This window comes from Macroventuria anomochaeta, assembly GCF_010093625.1.
Source record: "Macroventuria anomochaeta strain CBS 525.71 unplaced genomic scaffold BU25scaffold_9, whole genome shotgun sequence".
NCBI lineage: Eukaryota > Fungi > Ascomycota > Dothideomycetes > Pleosporales > Didymellaceae > Macroventuria > Macroventuria anomochaeta.
The window spans coordinates 270,792-293,226 of record NW_022985370.1 but is presented as its reverse complement, the minus strand read 5'-3'; the positions used below and the strand labels follow the sequence as shown (position 1 = coordinate 293,226).

Sequence of the window (22,435 nt, the reverse complement as noted above, 5' to 3'; positions counted from 1 at the left end):
TCGAAGGATCGAGCCAAGTGCTTCGAGCAACGACTCGGTATTTCCGCACAACCAGACCTCAGCTACCTCCGAGAAGAAATCTCAGCAAAGGTACATGACGCCTACCTACCGAGCTTCTCCTCGAGATCGTTGAGCATCTGAGTATCGCACACCATACTCGGGGCGCACAGATCTCCTTCGACACATTCACGCGCCTTTCGAGTGCAGTTCTCGACGGTCTCAGCCACCGGGCGACCAGTGTGGCAATATCAGGAAAGGGTACCGACCGGGTAGCTTGGCTTATGTGGATGGGTTGAGGTGGACGATGTGCTACTACTGCGAAGACGAGAGGGGAGGTGACCTGATGAGGAAGTGCCACGGTGGGTGTAATGCGTATCGAGAGTGTTTTGAGTAGGAAGGATGTCCATATGAGATGAGGAAGACTGATTGAAATTATAAGTATATTAAGTATACTTTTGGGGCACAAATATCACAGAGGAAGGTGATACAGTGGTCTCGCAATGGGTTACGGTTGGTTTAGACTAATTTCGTTTCAAGACATAGGAAGTATAACAATGCACTGTAAAGTGAAGAGAGGAGCAGGATGAGAGAAGAGCTTTGTGGGATCAGAATGGATATCTATTTGCAACTCGCTATGGGTATAACAACTCTATGTCATCAAAAACGTAAAAACGTAAAAACGTAATAGACCAGCACTCGCTACTCTTCGTCTGATCAACTCCCCCTTTCTAGTAATCCGACTCCAGGCGGTTGTTTTCGATGAACACCTTCTTGAAGCGTCCATGGAGCAAGTCGTTGGTGACACCCACAGCACTCTTCGCGTTCTCCTTAACAAGCTGGCTGGTCGGCTTCATAAACAACTGATCAATCTCCTCAAGGGTCTTGTTCTTCGTCTCATACATGAAGAAGATCTGGTAGAACCAGCCGAGCACCGCAATACCACCGTAGAAACCAAGGGTCAAACCAGTGGGGGTGAACGCCTTCTGCATGCCGGTGAAGTTGTATGTGACGATGAAAGAGGACAGGAACAGCCATCCAGTAGAGGTAGTCATCCCGTAGGAGCGGAGGTAGGTGGGGTAGACCTCAGAAGGAATGACCCAGGTGAGGGCAGCGTAGGAACCGAAGAAGAGTTCGTAGAGGATTAGACCGGTGAGGTACATGGCGAGCCTGCCGGTGACGTTGCCCTCACCGAGATGGTCAGAGGCACCGACGAGGACGAGACCGACAAAGAAACCGGGCAACATGGCAATGGCCCAGAAGCGACGACCGCAGGTCTCCATAAGGAAGATGGCGGGGATGGTACCGAGAAGGAGGGCGCCACCACCGACGAGAGACATGTAGGTGGCGTCGTAGTCGTTGAAGCCAACCTGGGCCATGAGGATCGACATATAGTACATGATGGCGTTGATACCGGTGAACTGTCCGAGGAAGATCATGATGTTGGCGTAAATAATAGCACGGCGAGCGCGAGGCTTAGTGAAGAAGTCCATCCAAGGGAAGCGGTTGGTACGACCAGCAGCAACCTCAGCCTCCTCCTCTTCAGTGCTGACCTTCATGACAAAGAATTCCTGACGGGCCTCGAGAGTCTCGACACCACGAATGCGGCGCCAGACTTTGAAAGCCTCGAGCGTCTTGCCCTTGTGCATGAGGTAACGGGGAGACTCAGGCATGAAGAGGATACCAACGCCCATGATAGTGGAGAAGACGAGCGAGGAACCGAGAATGTAGCGCCAGTTGCCGGGAACACTAACGAACATGGCAGCGACAGCGTATCCGAGGACTTCACCGAGGGCGATATTGAACTGGTATAGCGAGACCAAGTTACCACGAAGGCGACTCTCGACTGTCTCAGCGACGTAGACGGGGACTGTTCCACCCTCGAGACCGACACCGGCACCGAGGATGACACGAGCGGCGACAATCATGCCATAGTTCACGGAACCTGCCTCAAGCGCACCACCGATGGTGTAGAGGATACAAGAGATGATGATAGCCCAGCGGCGACCGAAGTACTCGTTGCAGGGTGAGATGAGGAGAGCACCAGCGACAGCTGTTGAGCGTTAGCTAGCTTCCAGAATTGCCGGTTAGGAGCTACCTACCACCTAGCGGCATGCCAGAGTTGACGAGGGAGTTTTGCTGGTCAGTGAGGTGGAGGTCCTTGGGTAGGAACAGGTTGGCACCAGAAATAAGCGACTGATCGAGTCCAGAGAGAAGACCACCCATCGACGCGAAAGCGACGAGAAGCCATGTGAAGTACTTGGGGTTCTTGAACTCGATGTCGAATATGCCCCTCTTGTAGCCAGACTGCTCAAGCTCCTTCTCCAAGTCGTGGATCAGGTTGTCCGACTCCCAGCCACGAGCATTCTCGAGCTGCTCAGTCTTCGCCTTGGGTGCGTTGTAGTCTGGGGGAGGAGCGGTAGTGATCTCTCCGGCCTTGCCAGGAGCAGGCACTGCCACTTCCTCGAACATCTTGGGATCTTTCTCGTCCATGGACATGGTGGGCAATGATCAGCTAAGATCAGCAGGAGAGAGAGGAGAGCGAAGGGCAAGAAAAGTGCTATCTTTCGCTCTGCTCTGGGGCGTGTCTCCGCCTTTTAAATCCCCGGCGGAGACGCCCAGCCCATGGAGAAGATCCCCATGGCACCCTCTCCAATATCGTGTGACGTACGCGTGGAGTCTCCATGGCACATGCAACAAAATTCTGCCATGCCCCGGCTCAGGAACCTGGTGATGGTGCATGACCGGACGTTAGGGATTCATCGCGAATTGCACGGGAATAGCATAGCGTGGTGGAGCACATAAGCACCGGCCCGGTCTCTAGGTGGAGCTTGAGTGCAGCTTGATCTCGAAAAGCTTCTAGCGGACCCACACGAGGCTCTGCGCTGATCTTGATTCTCGTTCCGAAATTCTCGCCGATTGAATACCGGAGAGAAGATGGAGACAGCCTACCTCCCCAGGTTTGCGGAGGCATGTTGGGGTTTGCAAGTGTCAAGGGCATTGGAGGTGCAGTCGCAGTCGCGATAAGCTCCCTGTGACCAGACGGTAGTGGCGCACGTCTACAGTAGTTCACCGTTTGAAGCCAGAATTGAGGCTCTGCAAAAAGCTTTTTAACTGCCGATGAGCATCCGAACTGCATGTCTAGGCGTAACGCTATGACGATGAGTACGGCTTTTGATTCAAAAGCCGGTCCAAGTTGATGTCGTTGGTTGAAAAATCCTTACAACATCGGAGGCAGCTGTCAAGGTTAGGATCGGATGTTCGGACTTCATACTGCTTTGGGTATACTGTAGTCAGGAACGACCTTAGCAAAGTAGACCATCCGCTACGTTGTTTCCGAATACATATCGTGTGCTCGCCCCAGAACAGACTGTGCCGTAACTCCACATCCAGAGCATGAGATCCATTTTGTTGTGCCTTGAAACCGGAGGAAACCGGCGAGCAACAACTTCCCCAGAGCTGAGTTCGTCTGGGGACAAAAGAGGAGACTGCCGGCACAATTGCGCGTGAGTTGTGACAACACTGATAGATCGGGACACTCGATATGGCAGTGATCGTGCTGAGAGCATCGTGTAAACCTCTGGCTTGGCTCGTGACGTCGGAGGAGGTATCAAATGATCATGCGACAGCCTCATGCAGACCGCCTTCGGGCCCCTGCCAGTACCTCACTATCGTGTAATAGTCATCTGCAGTGTGGAGAACCTTGAGGCTCTGCGGTCCGGCTAGCTGCCTAACGTCGTCTAGGCACACGAAGGATCTCGTGGCTTCGATGCAAGGTGAGTCGAATGCTTCGAACAGCGAGAAAATGCGAGAACCTTAATAGACCATACGATGAGGTAACAGCTCAAATGGAGGAGTGTTCAGGGTGCAGCGAGCATCCAGTCTCCGCAGATTCGCAGTTTCGTTGGTGGTGTTTCTGTTGTTGACGACTGTGATTCCGGGCAAGACAGATCTGGCAATCGCCCCCACGCTGACTCGTGCCTGCTCGCTTCAAAGCTTGGAAAAGCTTAGTCAGGCGTAATGTTACGCTTCGAAAACAAAGGTAAGCTCGACCACATAATCTTGAGATCTTCAGAAAGGAAAATTCTTTCTTTGGCGAAGATACATCTCTGTCATGGTCTTCCATTCTTAGTTCTGTGATGCTACCAAACGAAAAAGCAGTGAAACCTAGTGAAGGGTGGGTATCTCGCGATGATATACAAACTGGGAAAGTTAGAGCAAAGGGAAGTGACAGTACAAATGTCGACGCTGATGCAGAACCGAAAAGAAGAGAAACAAGGAGTACGACAAGAGCAGCATCCAATCCTCTCGAGCTCACATCTGCCGACTCAACAACAACTCCACCGCGCGATCCACTCTCAACCCATCCCCCGCATCCGTGATCCTCAACGCGTCCCTCGCTTGTTCAGCCGTAAACCCCATCTCCACAATGCGATAAATAGCCTTATCCGCCGTATTCTCATGCGCCGGGCTATCAAAGATATCCGCTTGCGCTGGATGTTGCTGGAAAACCGGATGATGGGCGACCATTAGACCACCACTACGCTCGCTGCGCGAGCTGTCACTTGAGCCGCGCGAGCTGATACTGATATCCGTCTCCTTTCGGGCGGCGTACGGGCGTTGCGAGCGGAACGCTGGGTGGGTCGGAAACGGAAGTTGCTGAGGGGACTGGGTGAGGAAGATGGGGTGTTCGATGATGGAGGGCATGGCGCTTGTGGCGATACTGCTTCGGTCGCGGGCTCCCGATATCGTAGACGAGGAAGGGGTGGGGAGGAGAGGCTGAGCTACAGTTCGTCGTGGTGGAGAGTGCGTGATGAGAGGAGGTAGAAGCGCTCGTGCCGTGGGTTGTGCTGCAGAGAGTTCGGAGATATGGGTTAAAATCTCCTGCGCGATCGCAGGGGTAGGTCGGATTGACCGAATGTGGGAGGTGAGGTTATTTGTTGGCAATGGAGGGTGTGCCCGAGTAAGACTGCTCATTACGTTCTCCCATTCGCTCATGGGTCGGTCCTGGCTTTGGCGAATAATTCGGAGCTGCTCGCCGCTGTCCTTACGGGTCCTGAGATCTTTGATGTGCTTCTGGATGCGTTGCTTCGACATCTGTCGCTGAAGCTCGCGCGTTGAGCTGTCTGCGTAGATGTGCGCGAGCTTGTCCTCGTAGACGCGGGAAGCTGCCTCTTTCAGGAAACTCCTCTTGCTACTGCCATGAATGGGAGGGTTCCACCTAGTCAAACCTCTGGCATTAGCTAACTTGAAAGCAATCCCGTTATTTTCGTAGCAAGGGTGGGCAAGGACAAGTACGGTGGCGAGTCCGAAGCTGAGAAGGTGGTGACACCACTCATCTGTATCTGTTAGTATAGCTTGCTGCTTGATTGAGAAACCACTTACCTAGCATCATCTCTTCTCCGTCAATATCGCCTCCTCGGATTTCAGTGTCATCGTAGATACCGAATTTGCGCGCTTCAGCGGTGCGACTTTGGAAGCCTTGCAGCAGAACGCCCAAGCAATTCCACAGTTCCATCATATCGAACAGTTGCTCTGCCGACAAGCCACCTTCGTTGCCCTTCGCGAAACAATCTGGCGCAACGATCAGGGTGTCATTCATGAAATCTGTGCTCATGACACTGAAGGTGCATGCTGGTTGGTGTGCCTGCACACCTCCCCGGAGCCAGTCTTGTTGAGCAATCACATCATCCTCGCGCCCTTTACCAGACCCAAAGATCTTGCAAAATGTCCAGATGCGCCACAATGCATCGTTGACTCTTGCAGCATTAGGCGACGTTTCGTCAGCAAGCGCAACAGAGATCTCGGGTCGTACGAACGACTGACACTTTTCATGAATCAATGACTTGATCTCTCGAAGAACGTGCATATCGCGTTTCTGGAGATGGAAATAGCTCGCAGGTGTGTACTCCTCGAAAGGCCGTGTCATCTCCAGATCCTCATCGTGTAGCAAGTCGTGCCCGGGGAAGGCGATCTCTCTAAATTCCCATGCAGGCGGCGACGTCTTCAGTAAAACAAACTTGATGAGGTCGAGCTCGTGGTGCTTGAAAACATGGTAGAATCCAGGGCTGACAACAGCCAGAGCAAACAAATCCTCGAGTTGGTCCACGCTCTGCAAGATCTTATGAAGCACGTTTTCGGCGTCGCTAGGTGAGATGATGCGTGGCTCTACCTTCGCGGAAATTGGCAAAGGTGATGAAACGAACTCCTCGGTTGATCTGTGGCTGACAGGAGGGATATCCACTGTCAACTTCTGTTCCCTTCTCAGCGACCGTCCTCTTGTGATTTGGGATGCGATGTGGTCATTCGGTACGCGAGACAGCCTAAATAATTCCGCATTGATGACTGATTGTCGCTTACTAGATTTTCTTGGTAGTAGCGGAGCAGGTTCGACCGACGGTCTCGTCATGTATTTCCTCCAGGGGTGTGTGTTGCGCTCCTTCATAGGGCTCAGGGGTAGCCTGTCGTTATCCGTGAGCCTACCCAAGAAACTGTCCTCTGTGAGCGAAGTCAAGGACCTCTCAAGCTCATTCTCAGCCTCGCTCAGTGTTGGGCTTTTACTTCGCCCGCTGTTCGACTTCTTCGACTCAGACCGACTTATCGCTTGGTTGATAGCACCAATACTGGGGTGTGAATCGAGGCTTCTTCGGTAGCTGCTCGAGTTCGAGGTCTTGCGGTAGACGGTTGATCGGCGAGTAATGCCATTCATGGCATCGCGTGTAGGTCGAATCGTGCATGTAGGCTGGAATTTGGCATTTTGCTTGGTCGAACATGGCGCATAGCGACGCGGTGGTATCGCTGGAGGAGGGCCGTAGTCAGCGCCGACTATTGGACACTCGTCCATAGCCTTGGGAACTATACGTAGATTGTCCTCCTCGACACTGGTTTCCGAAGAATGGTTGCTGTGCAGGGAGAACGCATCGCTCTCTCGGGAACTGACTGATGAGGTCGTTGAGGTTGAGTCGTTCTTGCGATTCTGTGAATTCTTAGGGTTCGTTGGTGTGGTAGGAGCTGACAGCTGGAACCGTCCGAGGGACACCGCAGGTGGGTGGTTGAGTGGTGATACGACTGAGTCGCGCATCATAGCTTTGCTAGTTCCTGTTGGTGGAGATATGTCATACGCATCCTCAATCTCAGCGGAAGCGGACCGAACTTGCGCGATGCTAGGGTGTCCAGAATTTGGAACTGTTGGTTGAGCTCGATCTTGTGCTCCGCTAGGGATCACCACATGTATCTTTGGCTTCAAGCTCTTGACTGCGCGAAGGCCGTGTTTGTCTTTGAGGCGCCACTGAATCCTTCCGTGTTTATATGTACCAATAGCTCCCTTGAGCGAAGCGATACTCGAGGCCGTTTTCAGAGTGTTATCTTGTTTTGCGGGGGAGGTGGCGTTGTGTGTGATCCATCCCTGGGAAGCTTCGTTTTCTGATATCGACGATAAGGCTGGACTGCTTGATGCTGACTTGCAGCTCTTGGCCTGATGAGTTGACGTAGACATGTCTCGCTCGTCAGCGAGGAGAGCCGATTCACATTCTGTCGTTTCTGGCACCGCACGCAGCACAGTGCCCGACTTCTTCGAACTTCTTAACCTCTGAAACGGCATCCTCTTCTTAGTGCGATCCTTCGAAGCAGGGCTTCCGGTGCTCTGTGGTGAACTGTCGATCCACAGCTGGGTAGTGTTTCCTTCTTGATCTTGTGTTCGAGTAAATCTCCTGTAGTCATCTACGGACTGCAATGGCAAGATGCATCCAAGTGAAACGATATTGGTGATTGAGTGCTCCGGTGAGGGCGCAAACTGGGTGGTCATGACTACCAGTAGCCGGGCAATGATGTATACAGCCCGGCATCCAAAATAGACAACCCGACTAAGGCCCGCGGATGTCCAGGGAGTGCAGGTTTGTGGCGCTCGGAGCCGTGGCTCTCGGTGTTGGCGTGAGATGGAACCTCGAGCTTCCGGTCGTAGTGCTATTACCAAGAAGAGGTGACGAAAGTGACGATGATGAAGAACAGCAATACCTACATGATAAATTCACGATCATTTCGTCTGTACGTGGACTGTATACTCTAAGCGCGCATGCTGCGTTGAAGCCTCTGTACTCGGAGGCACAGTGCATGGCGGGTGTTCGTGGAGGGGTCTGCATACGAGCGTTCGGATTCCGTGAGACTGGGATGAGCGATCGGCGGGGCGCCCCAAATTAGCACCAGCTCAGCCGCAGGCAGGGTCACCGTGCGCACATGGCTCTCCCCATCCACCAACCTTCTTGTGCTGTTCTGGATTGCCATTCGGGAATGCCTACTCAGTGACCTGGTCGCCCTTGGTTCCAAGAACCTGATTGACTGCTCGACGGTTCTGAGAGGGCACTTGGTACTGAATCCTGTTCGCGAGCTGACGAGAGCACAGCACGCATAACGCACCAGTGAAGATGGTGGTTACACAGCAGTTCTGCAGCTCACAAAGGGTCCATGACTTGCTTTCAGCTTTTGCGGGAGTTGTACAGGCGTGCCATGTGTTTCCGGACGATCCTCGCACTCCTCGTGTCGTATCCTACACCTTAGGCATGATCTTTGTATGACTTGCCGTCCGTCCGTCAGCTCGCCCCAAGAGCTGTTAGTTAAGCTTTGTGCAGTTATCAGCAGTATGCTGTGAGACATGTGCGGGGGCTCTCTGAGTTGTGGATGGTTTAGTCGACTGCTTGCTCTATATTTGTGAGCCGCTGAGCAAGCCGGCACTGCGACTTTTGAACTCTCTTTGGGAGAATACAGCAAGGCTCTCAGCCACGCTCGAACCCACTGCTCCCTACCTATATTCCCGAGTTTCAGCGTAGTTCACACCGGCCTTCTGGAACAGGTGTGTAATTACTTGCAGTAGGCTAACATTTGCTGGGTGATGACTGACCGCTGCAGAAATTCAAGTGCGATAGAAGCTGGCGAGAATTGGATGGACGGTGCACGTGTTGAGTATGAATTATGATTGAACAGCCCCCCCTAGCGCTTTTACGCTCTATACCATACAAGCAGTACAATGTGGTATGTACAAGGAAAAAGCCATGTCTAATGGTGCTTTGCGCCGCCACCCAATGTGCGCCTGATGTTGATGCTTCAACTTCTTGCCTAACTCAACCTTGACTTCTTCTCTCTTTCCCTCTTCGGCCAAACCCAAACGTGCATTCCCACCCATGGCTGGGATATACACATTCCGATGATGTCTCGATAGTACCAACGAGCTCTCCAAGATTCTGTCCATCTAGTACGGAATACCCTCGTACTCGCCATAGCCAAGAGCCAAGTTCATGTTCTGCAGACACTGTGTCGCCGCACCCTTGAGCAGGTTGTCAATGGTAGCGTTGATCACGACGCGCTTGCCCGAGCTGTGAACAGCGAAACCACCGATCTCAACACCGTGCTTGCCCGAGATGTTCTTGACGAGCGGCGACTCGCCAACGATCTTGACGAGCTTCTCACCGGCGTAGCGATCTTGGTACAGGTTGCGGATGTCGCGCGAGGTCATGGTGCGGTTAAGAGGAATGGAGATGGTGTGCTGAGAATTGTCAGTATACTGGACTAGTAAATGTATGGAGGTAGTGGAAGCTTACGTGGATACCCTGGAACCAGACAGCGACGTGAGGAATGAACGCTACCTCAGTGCCCAGTTGCCTCGAGATCTCCCTCTCGTGGATGTGGTCGACCAAGCTGTAAGGGATCAGATTGTTGGTGAGGTTGTTCACGTCGTTCTTGGGGCTGGGCTTGGTGCCCGCTCCCGAGTAACCAGAGACACCGAAGACAGTGGGCTGTCCACCGATGAAGTCGAGAAGAGGTGCGATACCGAGCTGAGCGGCGGTTGCGTAGCAGCCAGGGTTGGCTATCCGTGTAGCGCCATCGAGCTTGCGGCGGGGAATCAACTCGGGGAGACCGTAAGTCCACTTGTCGTCGAATCGGTAGTCGGCGCTGAGGTCTACAATGACGGACTGTGTGTTGCCAGACCTCTCGATGGCCTCCACAAAAGGCTTGCAGACACCATTGGGTAGGGCCATGACCCAGCAGTCAACTTCGCCCTTCTTGGCCAGCGCCTCAACATCGTCGGGAGACAGATTCTCGTATGTGATCTGGCGCTTGGTGTAGCCCTCCAGCTTCTGGCCATTGAGCTCACGAGATGAGACGTGACGCAGATCCATGTTGGGGTGCTTGTTCAACAGATCGATGAGCGCCTGGCCTGTGTATCCACGAGCACCAATGAGAGCAACCTTCGAGGGGTAGTCCTTGCTTGCGAACTTGTTGCCGTATGGCGGGTTGGGGTTGGTGGAGTCCTGGGAGCGCGATGCAGTGGTTGCGAAGCCACGGGATGCAGCCGGTGCGATCTTGTTCTGCCTCAATGATGGCCTGGCAGACTGGCCCATTGTTCGTGATCCAGCGATGGTCGAGTAGCTGCGGGTCTGCTGACCCTGCTTGAGACCCGCAACAAAGTCTGCTGCCCTCCTGAACTGCGACTCCAGGCTGTCCTTAAGAATGGAGCGGCCCTGCTTCGAGTAATTCTCCAAGAGACCGAAGATCTCGGAAGACTCTGCTGATCCCCACCAGCAGAAGATCTCCTTCTCGCGGCGAAGGAAGCCGTCAGTCTTCTCCAAGTTCCACTTGACGAGGTTCTGCTCCTGGCTCTCGACAACCCAGTACATCTTGGGGTACTTCTGCTTCATGCGCTCGAATACAAGGTCGGAGACATTGGTGAGGAAAGCGTCCTTGGTCGTGGTGAAGGTCGAGAGCTGAGCGAATTCGCCGTCCTTACCGGGAGGGTATACGATAGTAACGACACCCATAGAATCGTCGAAGAATGCCTCAAAGGGGCGGCTCTTAAGATTCTCGATGTACTGCTTGACGGCGTTGGTGGCCTCGGCGCCTCCGTGCTCCCTAGCCAATGCCTGGGAAAGCGCATCAACGTCCAAGTCTTCGAACTCGCTGACCTCCTTCACGCTGCCGCCGTTGCGAATCAGGGTACCGCCACCAGTGTGTGTGAACAGCTCCTTTCCAAGGTTCTGGGGGTGAGTGATGGCGACGCTAGATGTGCGTGGGAGGCCGTCCAGGAGCTTCTTGGCCTCAACGATCTTAAGCTTGGTGCCGTACCTGACCCAGGGCTGCTTCAGGTAGCTATCGTACTCACCCTCCAAGTTGATGTGGGAAATGAGCTTGCCAGTCTCGGCGTTGAACAGCCCACCCTTCTCGGACAGGTAGATGACCTTCATGGGCTCGAACTGGCGCGCAAGAGCAGCAGCAACGACATCGGCGTTGACATTCAGGATCTGGCCATCCTCAGTCTCAGCCATGGAGCACAGAATGGGAAGCTCCTTGTTCTCAATGGCATCCATGATCGCCCTGGGGTTGATCTTGGTGATGTTGCCAACGTACTTCCACTTCTCCTTGTCGAGGTAGTCCGCCTGCAGAGCACCAGCGGTGATGGGACGGGCAGGGACTCCCCAATTTCTCTTAAGTGTCATGACAAGGTCCATGTTGGCCTCCAAGAAGAGCTTGCGCGCAATGCCGAGCGTCTTCTTGTCTGTGACTCTTATCCCATCGATAAAGTCCGGCTCGACACCAGAGTCCAAGAGAGTCTGGTTCATCTGGGGACCAGCTCCATGGACAATGATGGGATACAGCCCAATGGCGTGCAATTGCTGCAGAGCAAAGCATAGCTCATCGAGGTGGTCTGTGAGGATGGCACCTCCTACCTTGACTACGGCGAACTGGTGCGGCTTGACGGAGCGGAATTGGCCGAGGTACTGGTCGACTTCCCTGCGAGAGCTGGCGCTGGCGAGCAGGTTGAGGAACGCGGCGTATACGGACGACTTCTGGCCGTCTCCCGTGGTGTACAGGCGGCTCGGGGTGGTGCTGGCGACGAGGGCGCGAGGAAAGGACCTCCGACCAGAAGCCGCAACTATCTGGCGGGACGAGCGTGCTGCTGCGCGCGCACCGGCTCGTACGACGCCCTGCATGGTGACCGTCTCGCTCGCTGGGCTCGAAGAGGGTTGCTCGAGGGTTGGGAGGCGGCGGGAGGGCGAGTTGGCTGTGGGATAAGGAAAGAAGAGTCAGACAGATAGGCAGGAATGACGCTTGAAGCTTTGGCTTCTACAAAATTCGCTTCCGATAACGCACGCAGCGTCGAGCATCTAACCCGCAAAGTGGCGCGATAAACCCTGGCCTGCGTCTGGGGAACCGCCGGTTATTGGCCGCAGCCGTAGTCTCTCACGCAAAATTTCCCTCTTCGGCTGCAAGCCGTGAGCGAGAAGGGCATCGCCCCGTGTTCGGTGGAGCTCCCCTAATCAGATTGAAGGATCTGATAAAAAAACCAGGCCGGTCAAGTGAAAACCCTCACGGCAAATACCGCGGACCTTCTACGTCCAGGCCGTGCATCAATTGAGTGCATAAGTTGGAGGCGTTAGGAGCTTTCGCTCGTGGCAGACAGGCGTGAGGGACATATTGAAAATGCCTCTGACAGCTTATCTGGGACTCAGTAAAGACCGCAGCTGGCCGTCGCATTGGCTAGACCTGAATTTCTCTAGGCCGATGTACTGTGGATCTACGTTGAAGGTTGTACCCACAGCGAATCTTGTGGGACGTCATTCAGGTTCGTGATTGACCGGTACCTGGCGTTGACTGACTTGGCAGCGTGCAGAAGAGACCTGCATGGCCGAGGTTGAAGAGTAAGGTGTGCTGTGCCGCTGCCCTGCAGTCCACCTGCTACTCCAACCTTACGCGTCGTACATAGGGAGGTATCAGAGTCTAGAAGAATATCATGCAATTGGCTATGGACAAGAAGACGAGTGTAAAGCATTCGAACTCCATTGTGAGCGTCTCCCGGCTATGCCCAGAACAGCTCTAGAGGTATCATATCGTAAGAGAGCAGTCCTAGGCACTGTGACGCAGGACTGCATCCCGTGCCGGTCGTTCAAATGCAAAGAAAGACAAGAAACCGAGCCTCGCTCCCAAACAGTCGTAGACGTAATTCCTACAGGGTGTCGTAAAGTACAGCGCACGTGGTGCCACTCTCCCGTCCTCGTGGCTGTGCAACTGTCCGCCGCTACGCAACTATTATGTGGTATGTTTTGTGGTATCTGGCGTAAAGACGTTTACTTCTTCTGGGTTGCAACGACTGTACAATGTTAGCTTTAAGTTCGTCACCACTGTATCTTGCAAGACTCACCAGAAGGAACAATGATGACAACGAGCAGGATGATGATGCCGACGATCAAGCACATGCGCATCTTCATGTCCTTCCACCACATCTGCTTGCGCACACGGTTGGCGCCCCTTCTGAAGCCCTGTGCGGAGACGGCAAGGTTGTCGGTCTTATCCTGCAGCGAGTCTAGACGAGCACCGCGCTCAGAGACCTTGTTGATGTTGTCGCGCATGATGCCAACCGTGCTGTCGATCTCCTGGAAAACACATTAGCGGCTGCCTAGCGTAAGTGACAGAGAGAGCGCAGAGCGTGCACAGGTCGAGCACAGAGAGCAAAGTACGCAGCGCAATCCACACGGTACACTAGAAGTGCCTGCTCGAGTGTATAGAGCGCTCTGTCGACGCCGCAGAGCTGATGTCATGTCTCTGCGAGTTCGACACTAGCTCTTCGACCACAACTGCTGCACCTCGACTGCTCTACAATGCTGTGACCGTCGCATTTGCAGTCTACACCGCTCAGGTGTGGTGGTGGTAACGTACCGCCTGGAGAGCGGCAGTGCGCATGTTGCCATTCTGGCCTTGGGCGCCCTGCTGGCCGGCGCCGCCGGAAGGGATGTACGGGTCGTAGGGCTGCTCGCGATCGGCCATTGTGAATGCAGTGGGTGTGAAAGGCGGTTTAGTTGCGTGCGACGGGGGTGGTGATGGATGATATCGTGAAAGTCGTTAGGGTGATGGGTGTGGAGGTGGTGTGGTTGCGCGTGTTGAGGAAGGCGGAGCAACTGGAGAGCTGGGCAGGTAAGGTTCTCTGACAGCGTGTGTCTGAGCTCTGAGGCTGATGCGGCGTGAAACCCAACACGACCACGATTTCTAAAGTATGAAAAGGTGTAACAGAGATACGGGCGAGCGCGAGATAGTCCAGTAGTCGTGTTATGAGTGAACAGCAGCTTTTATTCCGCTTCACATACCAGCATGTTCTTCTCTGCGCCACGGCAATGCAGTCACGTGCCCGCCGCAGCCACCGCTATTACGACGGTTACGAAATGCGAGCAGCTGGCGTGGCAACAAGGAGCGCCGAAATTAGATTGGCAACGCTGGCCTGGCTCGAGCAAAGGCCTCGTAACTGCCAGGGTCTGATCCCCGAGCGCTGCGAGGCCTTCACCAAGACAAGCATTGCCGGGTTGCTGCAGGTTCTTGGTACAAGGACCGCGAAGGCTTCTGTAGATGCAATAATCGACAGTAGATAATTGAGAATCCATCGTGACCAGCCTCCAAACTTGCTTGCGCCTAATGCGCCCAATGCCTGCTTGCGGGCGGCTACGATGATCCTTGGCGCGGCATCTCGCCCTGGAACTCTGGCACTGGCTGCGCATCCGTTGGTGCCGTTGCGCTCAGGAGTCCGAACCTAAACGCAGGCCAGCCCTTCTGCCACCCCAACACCCCTCCACTTCCCCCAGCGACCACACTCTTTCGACGTTCTCCGCCTCCGCGCAACTGTATAATACCCTCTCGACGCTCACCGGGCGTTGCCTCCGCAGGCGCTTTCCTTCCCCGGATCCTGTCGCTCGTTTCAACCCTACGTCAACCATTACCATCCTTCGCCGCGCGGCGTCTTAACTGAAGCAAGCCCGGCGCTTGACTCTGGGCACCTTCCACCCTCGATCTTCATTCACTCCACCGCGCTTTTGGCTTGCACATCATGAAGCTCACTTCTGCCCTCGGGGCTGTAGGAGCCTCGAGTGTGCTCCTGTCCGGCGTTGGCGCTATCCAACTGGACATTAGCTCGACTGGTAGGACTGCTCTTTGGCGTAGCGCAATTCCTGCTAACATGGGCAGACAACATCAAGCAAGTCGCAAAGACGCTGTCTGTTAATCTGCGCCAGTACTACACCGGTGACCGTGTCGGCGACACACCTGGAAACTTGCCGGACCCGTACTACTGGTGGGAATGCGGTGCCATGTTCAATGCCTTCATCGACTACTGGTACTACACCGGCGACGACCAGTACAATGGCATCACAACTCAGGCCTTGGAGCACCAGATTGGAGACTACAATGCCTTCATGCCGGCCAACCAGACCAAGACACTCGGAAACGATGACCAGGCTTTCTGGGGAATGGCTGCTATGACTGCTGCCGAGAACAAGCTGCCTGATCTTGGGGACGGAAAGCCCTCTTGGCTCGCTCTTGCTCAGGCCGTCTTTAACACTCAAAAGGACCGCTGGGACAACCAGACTTGCGGAGGAGGATTGAAGTGGCAGATCTTTACTTTCAACAACGGTTACAACTACAAGAACACCATTTCCAACGGTTGCTTCTTCAACATTGCTGCACGTCTCTACAAATACCTCGGCAACGACACCTACGCGGACTGGGCTGAGCAGGCCTGGGAGTGGGAGCTGTCTGTTGGTCTTATGAGCCAGGACTACCACTTCTACGACGGTACCGACGACAAGCAGAACTGCTCTAGCGTCAACCACATCCAATGGACCTACAATGCCGGTGTGCACATGGCCGGAGCCGCTGCTATGTGGAACGTAACCCAGAACGACCTCTGGAAGACTCGTCTAAAGGGTCTTATCGACGGTGCCAGCGTTTTCTTCAAAGACAACGTCATGACTGAAGTTGCTTGCGAGAACAACGGCAAGTGCGACGTCGATCAGCGATCGTTCAAAGCTTACCTGGCCCGCTGGATGGCATACACTGCGATCGTGGCTCCCTGGACTAGCACATACATCGATCCACTCCTTCAGGCTTCGGCCAAGGCTGCTGCTGCGCAGTGCACCGGAGGTGTCAACCAGACATCCTGCGGTCTGCGATGGATCGACAACGGTGCAAACGATGGTAGCTTCGGTGTGGGCGAGCAGATGGCTGCCATGGAGGTCGTCCAAGGTCTTCTCTACCCTACAGTTACCGGTCCTGCTACGCAGAACAATGGTGGTATCTCCGTGTCCGACCCCGACGCTGGTTCAGACGTACCTCAAACAGCCGTTACCTTCAACGCTGTTACAACTGGCGACAAGGCTGGTGCTAGCATCTTGACCATCATCGTTCTTGTTTCCATCGTTGCCGGTGCCTGGTGGATGGTCTCGTAGACATGCATTTGTGCGTGCATGAGGGTGTACATATCACGCTTCGGCTGCGTCGCTCGATGCGAACTTTTGTTTGCACAACAGGTCAACGCTTTGAAGAACTTGTACTTTTTTTTTTTGCGATACACCAGGGCATGACCTCCAGCATTAAGGCTATCCCCTATTATTGGACTTGTATCACACTTAGCTGACATTTGGGAGTTGCTGGCGTTCGAGCCGAGCCCTCACTGGGACATGTAGCTCACATTTCTCGAGAACATACTTATTTACTGCACATCTTGTTTTCCAACTAAAACTAATGAGTGCTTGGTGCGCGATGTTTGAAGAGGGTTGAAGCTCCATGCTTCAAGCTCCGCCAGAGACAAGCACCGCTTGACAATACTACCGACTTAGACTAACACCCATAATGCAAAGTCCAGCACTGCCTGCGATTATTACCAATACCCGTAACAACTGCTTCACACGAGATACCCACCATGTATACCCCGCGCTAGCCTGATGCACTTGCCCAGGTGCTCATTGCCCCACCTTCCAAGCCCATCTCACCATCGTTCCCTACGTCACCACGCGGCCACAGAGCCCTCCTGACGCGTGGGCTACGCACCACTGGTGCCTGCTTTATAAATATGCCGCCCTCGTCAAAGCTTTTGGACCAAATCAACTCATACCTCAAAACTCGCAAATCAGCCGTACCCGTCGCCAAAGACATCCATACACAGCTACCTCAACTCCAAGACCTCAAAGTAAACGAAACCTCAGACTTCGCGAAGACCTTCCTGGACATCAGAGGTCCGCACGTGTTAGAAAAGAAGACCAACAGATAACAGAGCAACCAACATGCCAGTCCACCCAGCTGAAGAGACCACCTCCGGTAGTACGTCTTTCCAGTCCTATCAGCACCTTGTCGTTATTTCACTCTCTCCACTATTCCCGCTCTCTACAGCCCTACAGTTCACAATCTCACCTCCGTCATTCGTCGTTCTTCGTGCTCTCCTACTAACATCCCCAGGCATTACCGACCAGGTCGCAAAGGACTCCAAGGACTCCAACGCCTCGAGCCACCAGCTCCACCGTACGCTCCACCCACTCAACCACCAACACAAATCCACTAACACAATATCTAGAGGAGGACAACCAGGCCACAAGCGGTGGATCCATTGCCGCCAACGCACACAAGGCTAACCCGGTACGAAGCACACCGTCCCTGTTGGAGAGGATACAATGGCACTTAGGAAGGACACTGACAGGTAGACAGGGTCCCGTTCACGCAGACAACCTGCCTGAGCCGGCGAGCAAGGAGGAGCTCAAGAAGAGGGCTGAGGAGCTTAACAAGTAAGCGACTCGCATCGCTGGGATGAGGGAGATGTTAAATGGGTCGTGTAGGCCCAAGGACTCGAAGATATAAGAATACCAACTGATTATGGAACCTTGTCTTTGACCAAACCTACTCTTTTTGCTCTGACAGTGATGTAGCGCTCAGAAGTCAGACATGGGTCTTCATCCATCTCCACCGACACACAAGTCCCGCTGCTCAAAATGAGAAATTGACATTGAACAGTGCAGTGATTTACGCACACTTCAGCAGCCCTCAGATGACTCCACGCAACTCCTCAAGGTACTTCATGATCGACAATCATTATATTCTCCTGCTATAAATTTCTACTCAATACCCAAAGCTCTCAGTATGCAAATATACGCCCTGCGCCCCCGTCCCCTTATGCACCGCCCGCTCATCACTCAATTCAACAACACCCTGCTTCACATCGCTAACCAGCCCCTGAGGCCCACACGCTACCACTGCCGACTCGCCGATCGCCTGCTCGAGCGAGCGGCGGATGATATCCTTGGTCTGCGGACGGCCGCTGAAGATCTGAATCGAGGGGTGCACGAGGGTCTGCTTGCGCGGCTGTTGCAGCGGTTGGGCGGACGAGGTGCTGGAGCGCGAAGAGCTGGTTGCTGCGTCTGCGGGAGTGCAGCAGCAGCAGGACGCTGGGTTGGAGGCGGAGGCTTCGTTGATGGGGGTGCGGCAGCAGCATGTGGCGTCTGGGCCGCATGCGTCGCCGGTTTCATCTGATGAGCGGGAGGTTGTTGAGACCTCCTCCACCTCATTCTTGGTGATCTTGGACCCGTCCTTTTCTCCTGTGGAACGGTTGCGGGGCTCCACTGTACCGTGTTCGACCACTTTGTTTTGGGCTGCTGTGCTCTTCGGCGCGGTCATAGTATTTAGCAATGATTTGTGCTCTTCTGTGAAGGATTCATCGCACGTGACGTAAACCGTCACCTCGAGCTTGATGCCTCTCATCTGCTCCCGAATAACTCGGAAGTCGGCATACACAGATGACAGCTGCTCGGAAAACATCTCGAGCTGGCCTCGGCTCTTGACGACCCACACAAAACGGACATGGCGCGTGACTGCACCTTTTGGCGATGAAAGAAACGAAGTATTTGATGCTGCTGATGGGTCGCTGTTTTCCCTCCAGCCTTGGATAACGTCTCGAAGTAACGGCACAGTGAATGTAGCGCCAGTGCTACCGGCGAGCAATATGACGCTGTCGAACTGGCGGAGCGGTCTGTGGCACCCATATGGACCCTCGATGGTGACCGTTTTTGGTCTGGAGAATTGTCAATAACAGCGGGACATATTGAAAGTGAAGGGCCATACCTTGATGGTGTATCAGCTAAGTCCTGCCACTTCTGGGCGTGTTTGAAGAAGCGTCTCGTTCCCCCAGATTGCGCTTTTACCAAGAACTCCATCTTACCATCTTCGGGAATCGACGCGATAGTAAACGGGTGGTTCTGCAGAGGGGCAATTCCTTGACACGATAAGAAGACATGCTGACCAGGGCGCCAGCTAATGGGTGGTTTTCTAATGGTGATTCGTGTGGTATCATGAGGCAGTGGCATGAATTCGGCCTTGCAAGCCAATAACCCATCCCGCTTGTGTGATGGGTGGAAGAGAGAGATGTTGGTGTACAGGACTCGCAGAGCTCGGAACACACGGTCGAAGAAGAAGAGAGCCACTGCTGCCCATACGTAGCCTTGCAGTTCAGGCGGAGCGTGGACATAAACGAAACCAATGAAAAGTGCAAATGAGGCTACATGTTGGACAACAAAAAGTTCATAGTTCCATCCACGGATGGGTGTCGCAGAACTGAAGTTGATCCACATCAGCGTGCACCAGGCCGCCAGTCCACGCCACACAAGCTTGTTCTGCTTGAGCTGAACACCGATATAGTCATATGGGGCCCAAGCTATAGTAGTGTTAGCGAAGGTCGTGATATCTGTAAAACAAAAAAATCTCAACGTACCACTGAAGAAGTAGCCCATGTGGACGGTCGCCGTAAGAAGCATGCACCTAGCGGTCCATCGATGCAGCCAGTTTAAACGCTCATAGCTGATGCCAGTAAGAAACCCAATGACGTTGTTCCTTCCGGAGAGCAAGAAGATGAGTGGTAGTTGACCGAGTGTCACAACACCGCATCGAAACCCAACGCTCTCTTTCGAGAACTGATCAGTGAGGTTGAGCCCATAGAAGCAGAGCACAAGTAGAACGACCACGTTCGCCAGGACTAAACTGGTACATCCGACAGTAGGTAACCTCAGAAAGCGTCCTTTGAGCGGTATCCGGACTGAGAAGTTGGACGCTTCTCGGGTCACAGCAAACAGTGTTGCACTCCATAGTGGGAACCAGGACCTCGGCTTTGCGGGTGACAATGTTCCTGCTCTTGCGGCGGATAGTCTTTGTCTGTACAAAAGGTGGTTGTAGATGTTGACAAGTGTTGCGATGGCAACCGCGCTTCCTACAACGGCGTAATAAAACTTGGGGAATTCTGGAAGAGCAGGCAAGGCCATCGAGCCCATCGACATGCCGCCATGGTTGTGACTCATGGTGTTTGAACGCTGGCCAATGCCGCGACGTGTTGTTTCGTTTGCGTTTCTTCACTCCAATCGCCAATACGGTGTGCTGATTCTAGATCGCAACGACTTCCTGTGGCGGGGTGATTCTTGAGTGTTCCTCTTGGCTATCGCATGGTCACAGTCGCAGCTCCTGCCATGTCAAGTCGTACTGCCGAGTTTGGTGCCGCAGGAGAAGTGGTGATACACTTTGGACTTCGAGTTGGTGTCTGTCTGTGGTTCAGGACTGACTGGAGTTACGGTACACAGACAGTGGCGTATGTCAACCGGCAAAGAGGATTCACTGTTGCTGTCAGCCACGGCCCTGGTAATAAGCGGCATGCTACTGCACGACGAGCCAGTTTTCGCTTCCTCGATGCATGTGTGTGGGTCAAGGCCTGGAGCACCCCAGTGGTCGTGGCTTGAATCAAGCATCAAACGCTAGCCCCTTGCGGCTAAATCTGCTCAAAGTCGCTCCTTCCCTTCACGGCTCTTTGAACGTCGCTGCAGTCTCCGCAGCCAGACAAAGCGAATGCAGGCCGTCCCTGGCTGCGCACTTTACAAAGCCGAGCACTCGCCATGAGTTCTGCGGCAGGTGGCACTGTGGGCAGGTCTCTTTTAGATTCCCTACACTTCACGCATCAGCCCAGGCTTGTCATCCCTTGACCGTCGCAACAACCCACGCATTCGCGCTCTTCTACCCGCACAAATTGTCTTCGCATCTTATGCGTCAATGCTAAGAGTCCTGTCGTAACCAGCCAAGTGGAACTTACAGCATTACATCTTGGTACTTTTAAGCGATCATCGCCCGGTACCATATACGAAGGTCAGTCTGGAACTCAACACTTAATTACTCCACATCCACCCAAAACCCCTTGAAGTCCCTCGAAAACCTGCAAATCAAACGTCTCGGTCTTTTCGACATATCAAAATGGTTGCTCACGGCGATGAAATGGCAGGCATGGACATGGACGGAATGAACATGGGAGGCGCGACCTCAAGCCATACCGGAATGGCGATGGCTTTCTTCACGGCAACGAATACGCCTCTCTACTCGAAGGCATGGACGCCGCAAAACGCTGGACAATATGCTGGAACATGCATCTTCCTCATCATCCTGACTATCACGCTCCGCGGCATCTTCACAGCCAAGAGCTTCCTCGATACGAAGGCATTGGAAACTGCAATGAAGAGACGCTACGTCGTTGTTGCAGGCGAAAAGGCGGTCGCAGAGCAGGCGAACGATGCGAGTTCGACGACCGGTATTCTGACCACGAACGGCATGCAAGAGGATGTCCGGATAGTGTCAGCACCAGTGAAGATTGTTCAACCCTGGAGATTCAGTGTCGACCTTCCACGAGCTGCTCTGATGATGGTTGCGACAGGTGTTGGTTATCTTCTGTAAGTTGCGCAGCCACTGTTTCATGAATGAGCGGTCGCTAACACTGGTGCAGCATGTTGGCAGTTATGACTTTCAACGTCGGCTACTTTTTGTCCATTCTTGCAGGCACATTCATTGGAGAACTGGCTTTGGGTCGTTACAACCAGGCGAACATGGCGATGTAGGGGCGTTGTTCAGCATCGATGCATCTGAGGTGTTATCTGGCGACCAGTAGCAATTTCATACCGCTTCTACATCAGTTTCCTGACAAGACTAAGAGCCCGGAGCTCGTCTTGAAACTCGTATTGTCCGAATTGTAATATGTAGATCTATTGAATCAGGGCGACCTGCAGGGCCCGCAGTTCACGCCTGCCAACGCTGCCACAACCGCTAGTCAAAGCTTGATTGTCCATATGTAACGGTCCACCATGGGTTCCACACGTTATTTCCGCAATTGTGTCTCCTGCCATCCGGTGAAGTTGTACCGGTATCGCGAAACATAACTGATTTGTGAAGGCTGGACTACGCTAGGATGAACGGACCCCTGTTGTGGCTGGAGTCTAACCGTTGCTTTGGTAAGAAACTTGCTCACATCTCCTGCACCTTCACCCTAGCGCCCCGTACCCTGAGGGTAACTGAAGTTTTAGCGAAAGCCGCCAATGATGCAAGATCTTGCTCACCTGCTGGAAATGTGCAAGGGCGCGTCTGGACTGGAGTCAAGAGGCTCAGTGGCTCCACGCGCGAGCCACGCGAACGCCCTCGGACGGAATGTACGGCACGCGGGGAGCGTTCCTGTTACTGCTGTGCAATAAGTATGGTAGGACGCCCAGAGCTGATTTCTTTTGTCAATCTTGGGCTTCACCTTACCTCGTGTTCACCTTTCTTTCCTCTATGCATCTTTGAGAGCATCTAC

At 53.7% G+C, this 22,435-nt stretch overlaps 9 protein-coding genes across 9 annotated transcripts; 3 read left to right on the top strand and 6 right to left on the bottom strand.

Annotated features, from left to right (window-relative positions):
• Positions 1-620: 620 nt before the first annotated feature.
• Positions 621-2,607, bottom strand: BU25DRAFT_447065 (plastidic glucose transporter 4). The gene is made up of 2 exons (XM_033709525.1): positions 2,100-2,607; positions 621-2,050 (listed from the first exon to the last, which is right to left on the bottom strand). The coding sequence occupies exons 1-2, from the start codon at positions 2,494-2,496 to the stop codon at positions 729-731; spliced, it is 1,719 nt and encodes a 572-aa protein (XP_033563802.1). The 5' UTR covers positions 2,497-2,607; the 3' UTR covers positions 621-728.
• Positions 2,608-4,093: 1,486 nt separating this feature from the next.
• BU25DRAFT_408874 (uncharacterized protein) lies at positions 4,094-8,101 on the bottom strand. The gene is made up of 2 exons (XM_033705925.1): positions 5,383-8,101; positions 4,094-5,336 (listed from the first exon to the last, which is right to left on the bottom strand). Exons 1-2 carry the CDS (start codon positions 7,799-7,801, stop codon positions 4,312-4,314), a joined length of 3,444 nt encoding a protein of 1,147 aa, XP_033563801.1. The 5' UTR covers positions 7,802-8,101; the 3' UTR covers positions 4,094-4,311.
• An 845-nt stretch (positions 8,102-8,946) lies between these two features.
• BU25DRAFT_408873 (bifunctional acetylglutamate kinase/N-acetyl-gamma-glutamyl-phosphate reductase) lies at positions 8,947-12,051 on the bottom strand. The gene is made up of 2 exons (XM_033705924.1): positions 9,588-12,051; positions 8,947-9,532 (listed from the first exon to the last, which is right to left on the bottom strand). Exons 1-2 carry the CDS (start codon positions 11,973-11,975, stop codon positions 9,239-9,241), a joined length of 2,682 nt encoding a protein of 893 aa, XP_033563800.1. The 5' UTR covers positions 11,976-12,051; the 3' UTR covers positions 8,947-9,238.
• Positions 12,052-13,151: 1,100 nt separating this feature from the next.
• Positions 13,152-13,981, bottom strand: BU25DRAFT_270263 (synaptobrevin). The gene is made up of 2 exons (XM_033701817.1): positions 13,699-13,981; positions 13,152-13,415 (listed from the first exon to the last, which is right to left on the bottom strand). The coding sequence occupies exons 1-2, from the start codon at positions 13,804-13,806 to the stop codon at positions 13,158-13,160; spliced, it is 366 nt and encodes a 121-aa protein (XP_033563799.1). The 5' UTR covers positions 13,807-13,981; the 3' UTR covers positions 13,152-13,157.
• A 451-nt stretch (positions 13,982-14,432) lies between these two features.
• Positions 14,433-16,693, top strand: BU25DRAFT_408871 (glycoside hydrolase family 76 protein). The gene is made up of 2 exons (XM_033705923.1): positions 14,433-14,945; positions 14,992-16,693. Exons 1-2 carry the CDS (start codon positions 14,855-14,857, stop codon positions 16,248-16,250), a joined length of 1,350 nt encoding a protein of 449 aa, XP_033563798.1. The 5' UTR covers positions 14,433-14,854; the 3' UTR covers positions 16,251-16,693.
• Positions 16,694-17,084: 391 nt separating this feature from the next.
• Positions 17,085-17,583, top strand: BU25DRAFT_456687 (uncharacterized protein; the record flags this gene model as incomplete). The annotated part of the gene is made up of 4 exons (XM_033710055.1): positions 17,085-17,121; positions 17,257-17,319; positions 17,372-17,433; positions 17,503-17,583. 4 exons carry the CDS (start codon positions 17,085-17,087, stop codon positions 17,581-17,583), a joined length of 243 nt encoding a protein of 80 aa, XP_033563797.1.
• Positions 17,584-17,872: 289 nt separating this feature from the next.
• Positions 17,873-20,524, bottom strand: BU25DRAFT_408869 (ferric reductase like transmembrane component family protein-like protein). The gene is made up of 3 exons (XM_033705922.1): positions 19,556-20,524; positions 18,910-19,498; positions 17,873-18,859 (listed from the first exon to the last, which is right to left on the bottom strand). Exons 1-3 carry the CDS (start codon positions 20,133-20,135, stop codon positions 17,911-17,913), a joined length of 2,118 nt encoding a protein of 705 aa, XP_033563796.1. The 5' UTR covers positions 20,136-20,524; the 3' UTR covers positions 17,873-17,910.
• BU25DRAFT_270219 (uncharacterized protein) lies at positions 20,220-20,524 on the bottom strand. Its single transcript, XM_033701816.1, has one exon. The coding sequence runs from the start codon at positions 20,481-20,483 to the stop codon at positions 20,304-20,306; it is 180 nt and encodes a 59-aa protein (XP_033563795.1). The 5' UTR covers positions 20,484-20,524; the 3' UTR covers positions 20,220-20,303.
• Positions 20,525-20,864: 340 nt separating this feature from the next.
• Positions 20,865-21,916, top strand: BU25DRAFT_388742 (low affinity copper transporter). The gene is made up of 3 exons (XM_033704489.1): positions 20,865-20,967; positions 21,101-21,542; positions 21,596-21,916. Exons 2-3 carry the CDS (start codon positions 21,103-21,105, stop codon positions 21,705-21,707), a joined length of 552 nt encoding a protein of 183 aa, XP_033563794.1. The 5' UTR covers positions 20,865-20,967; positions 21,101-21,102; the 3' UTR covers positions 21,708-21,916.
• The last annotated feature ends 519 nt before the right edge of the window (positions 21,917-22,435 follow it).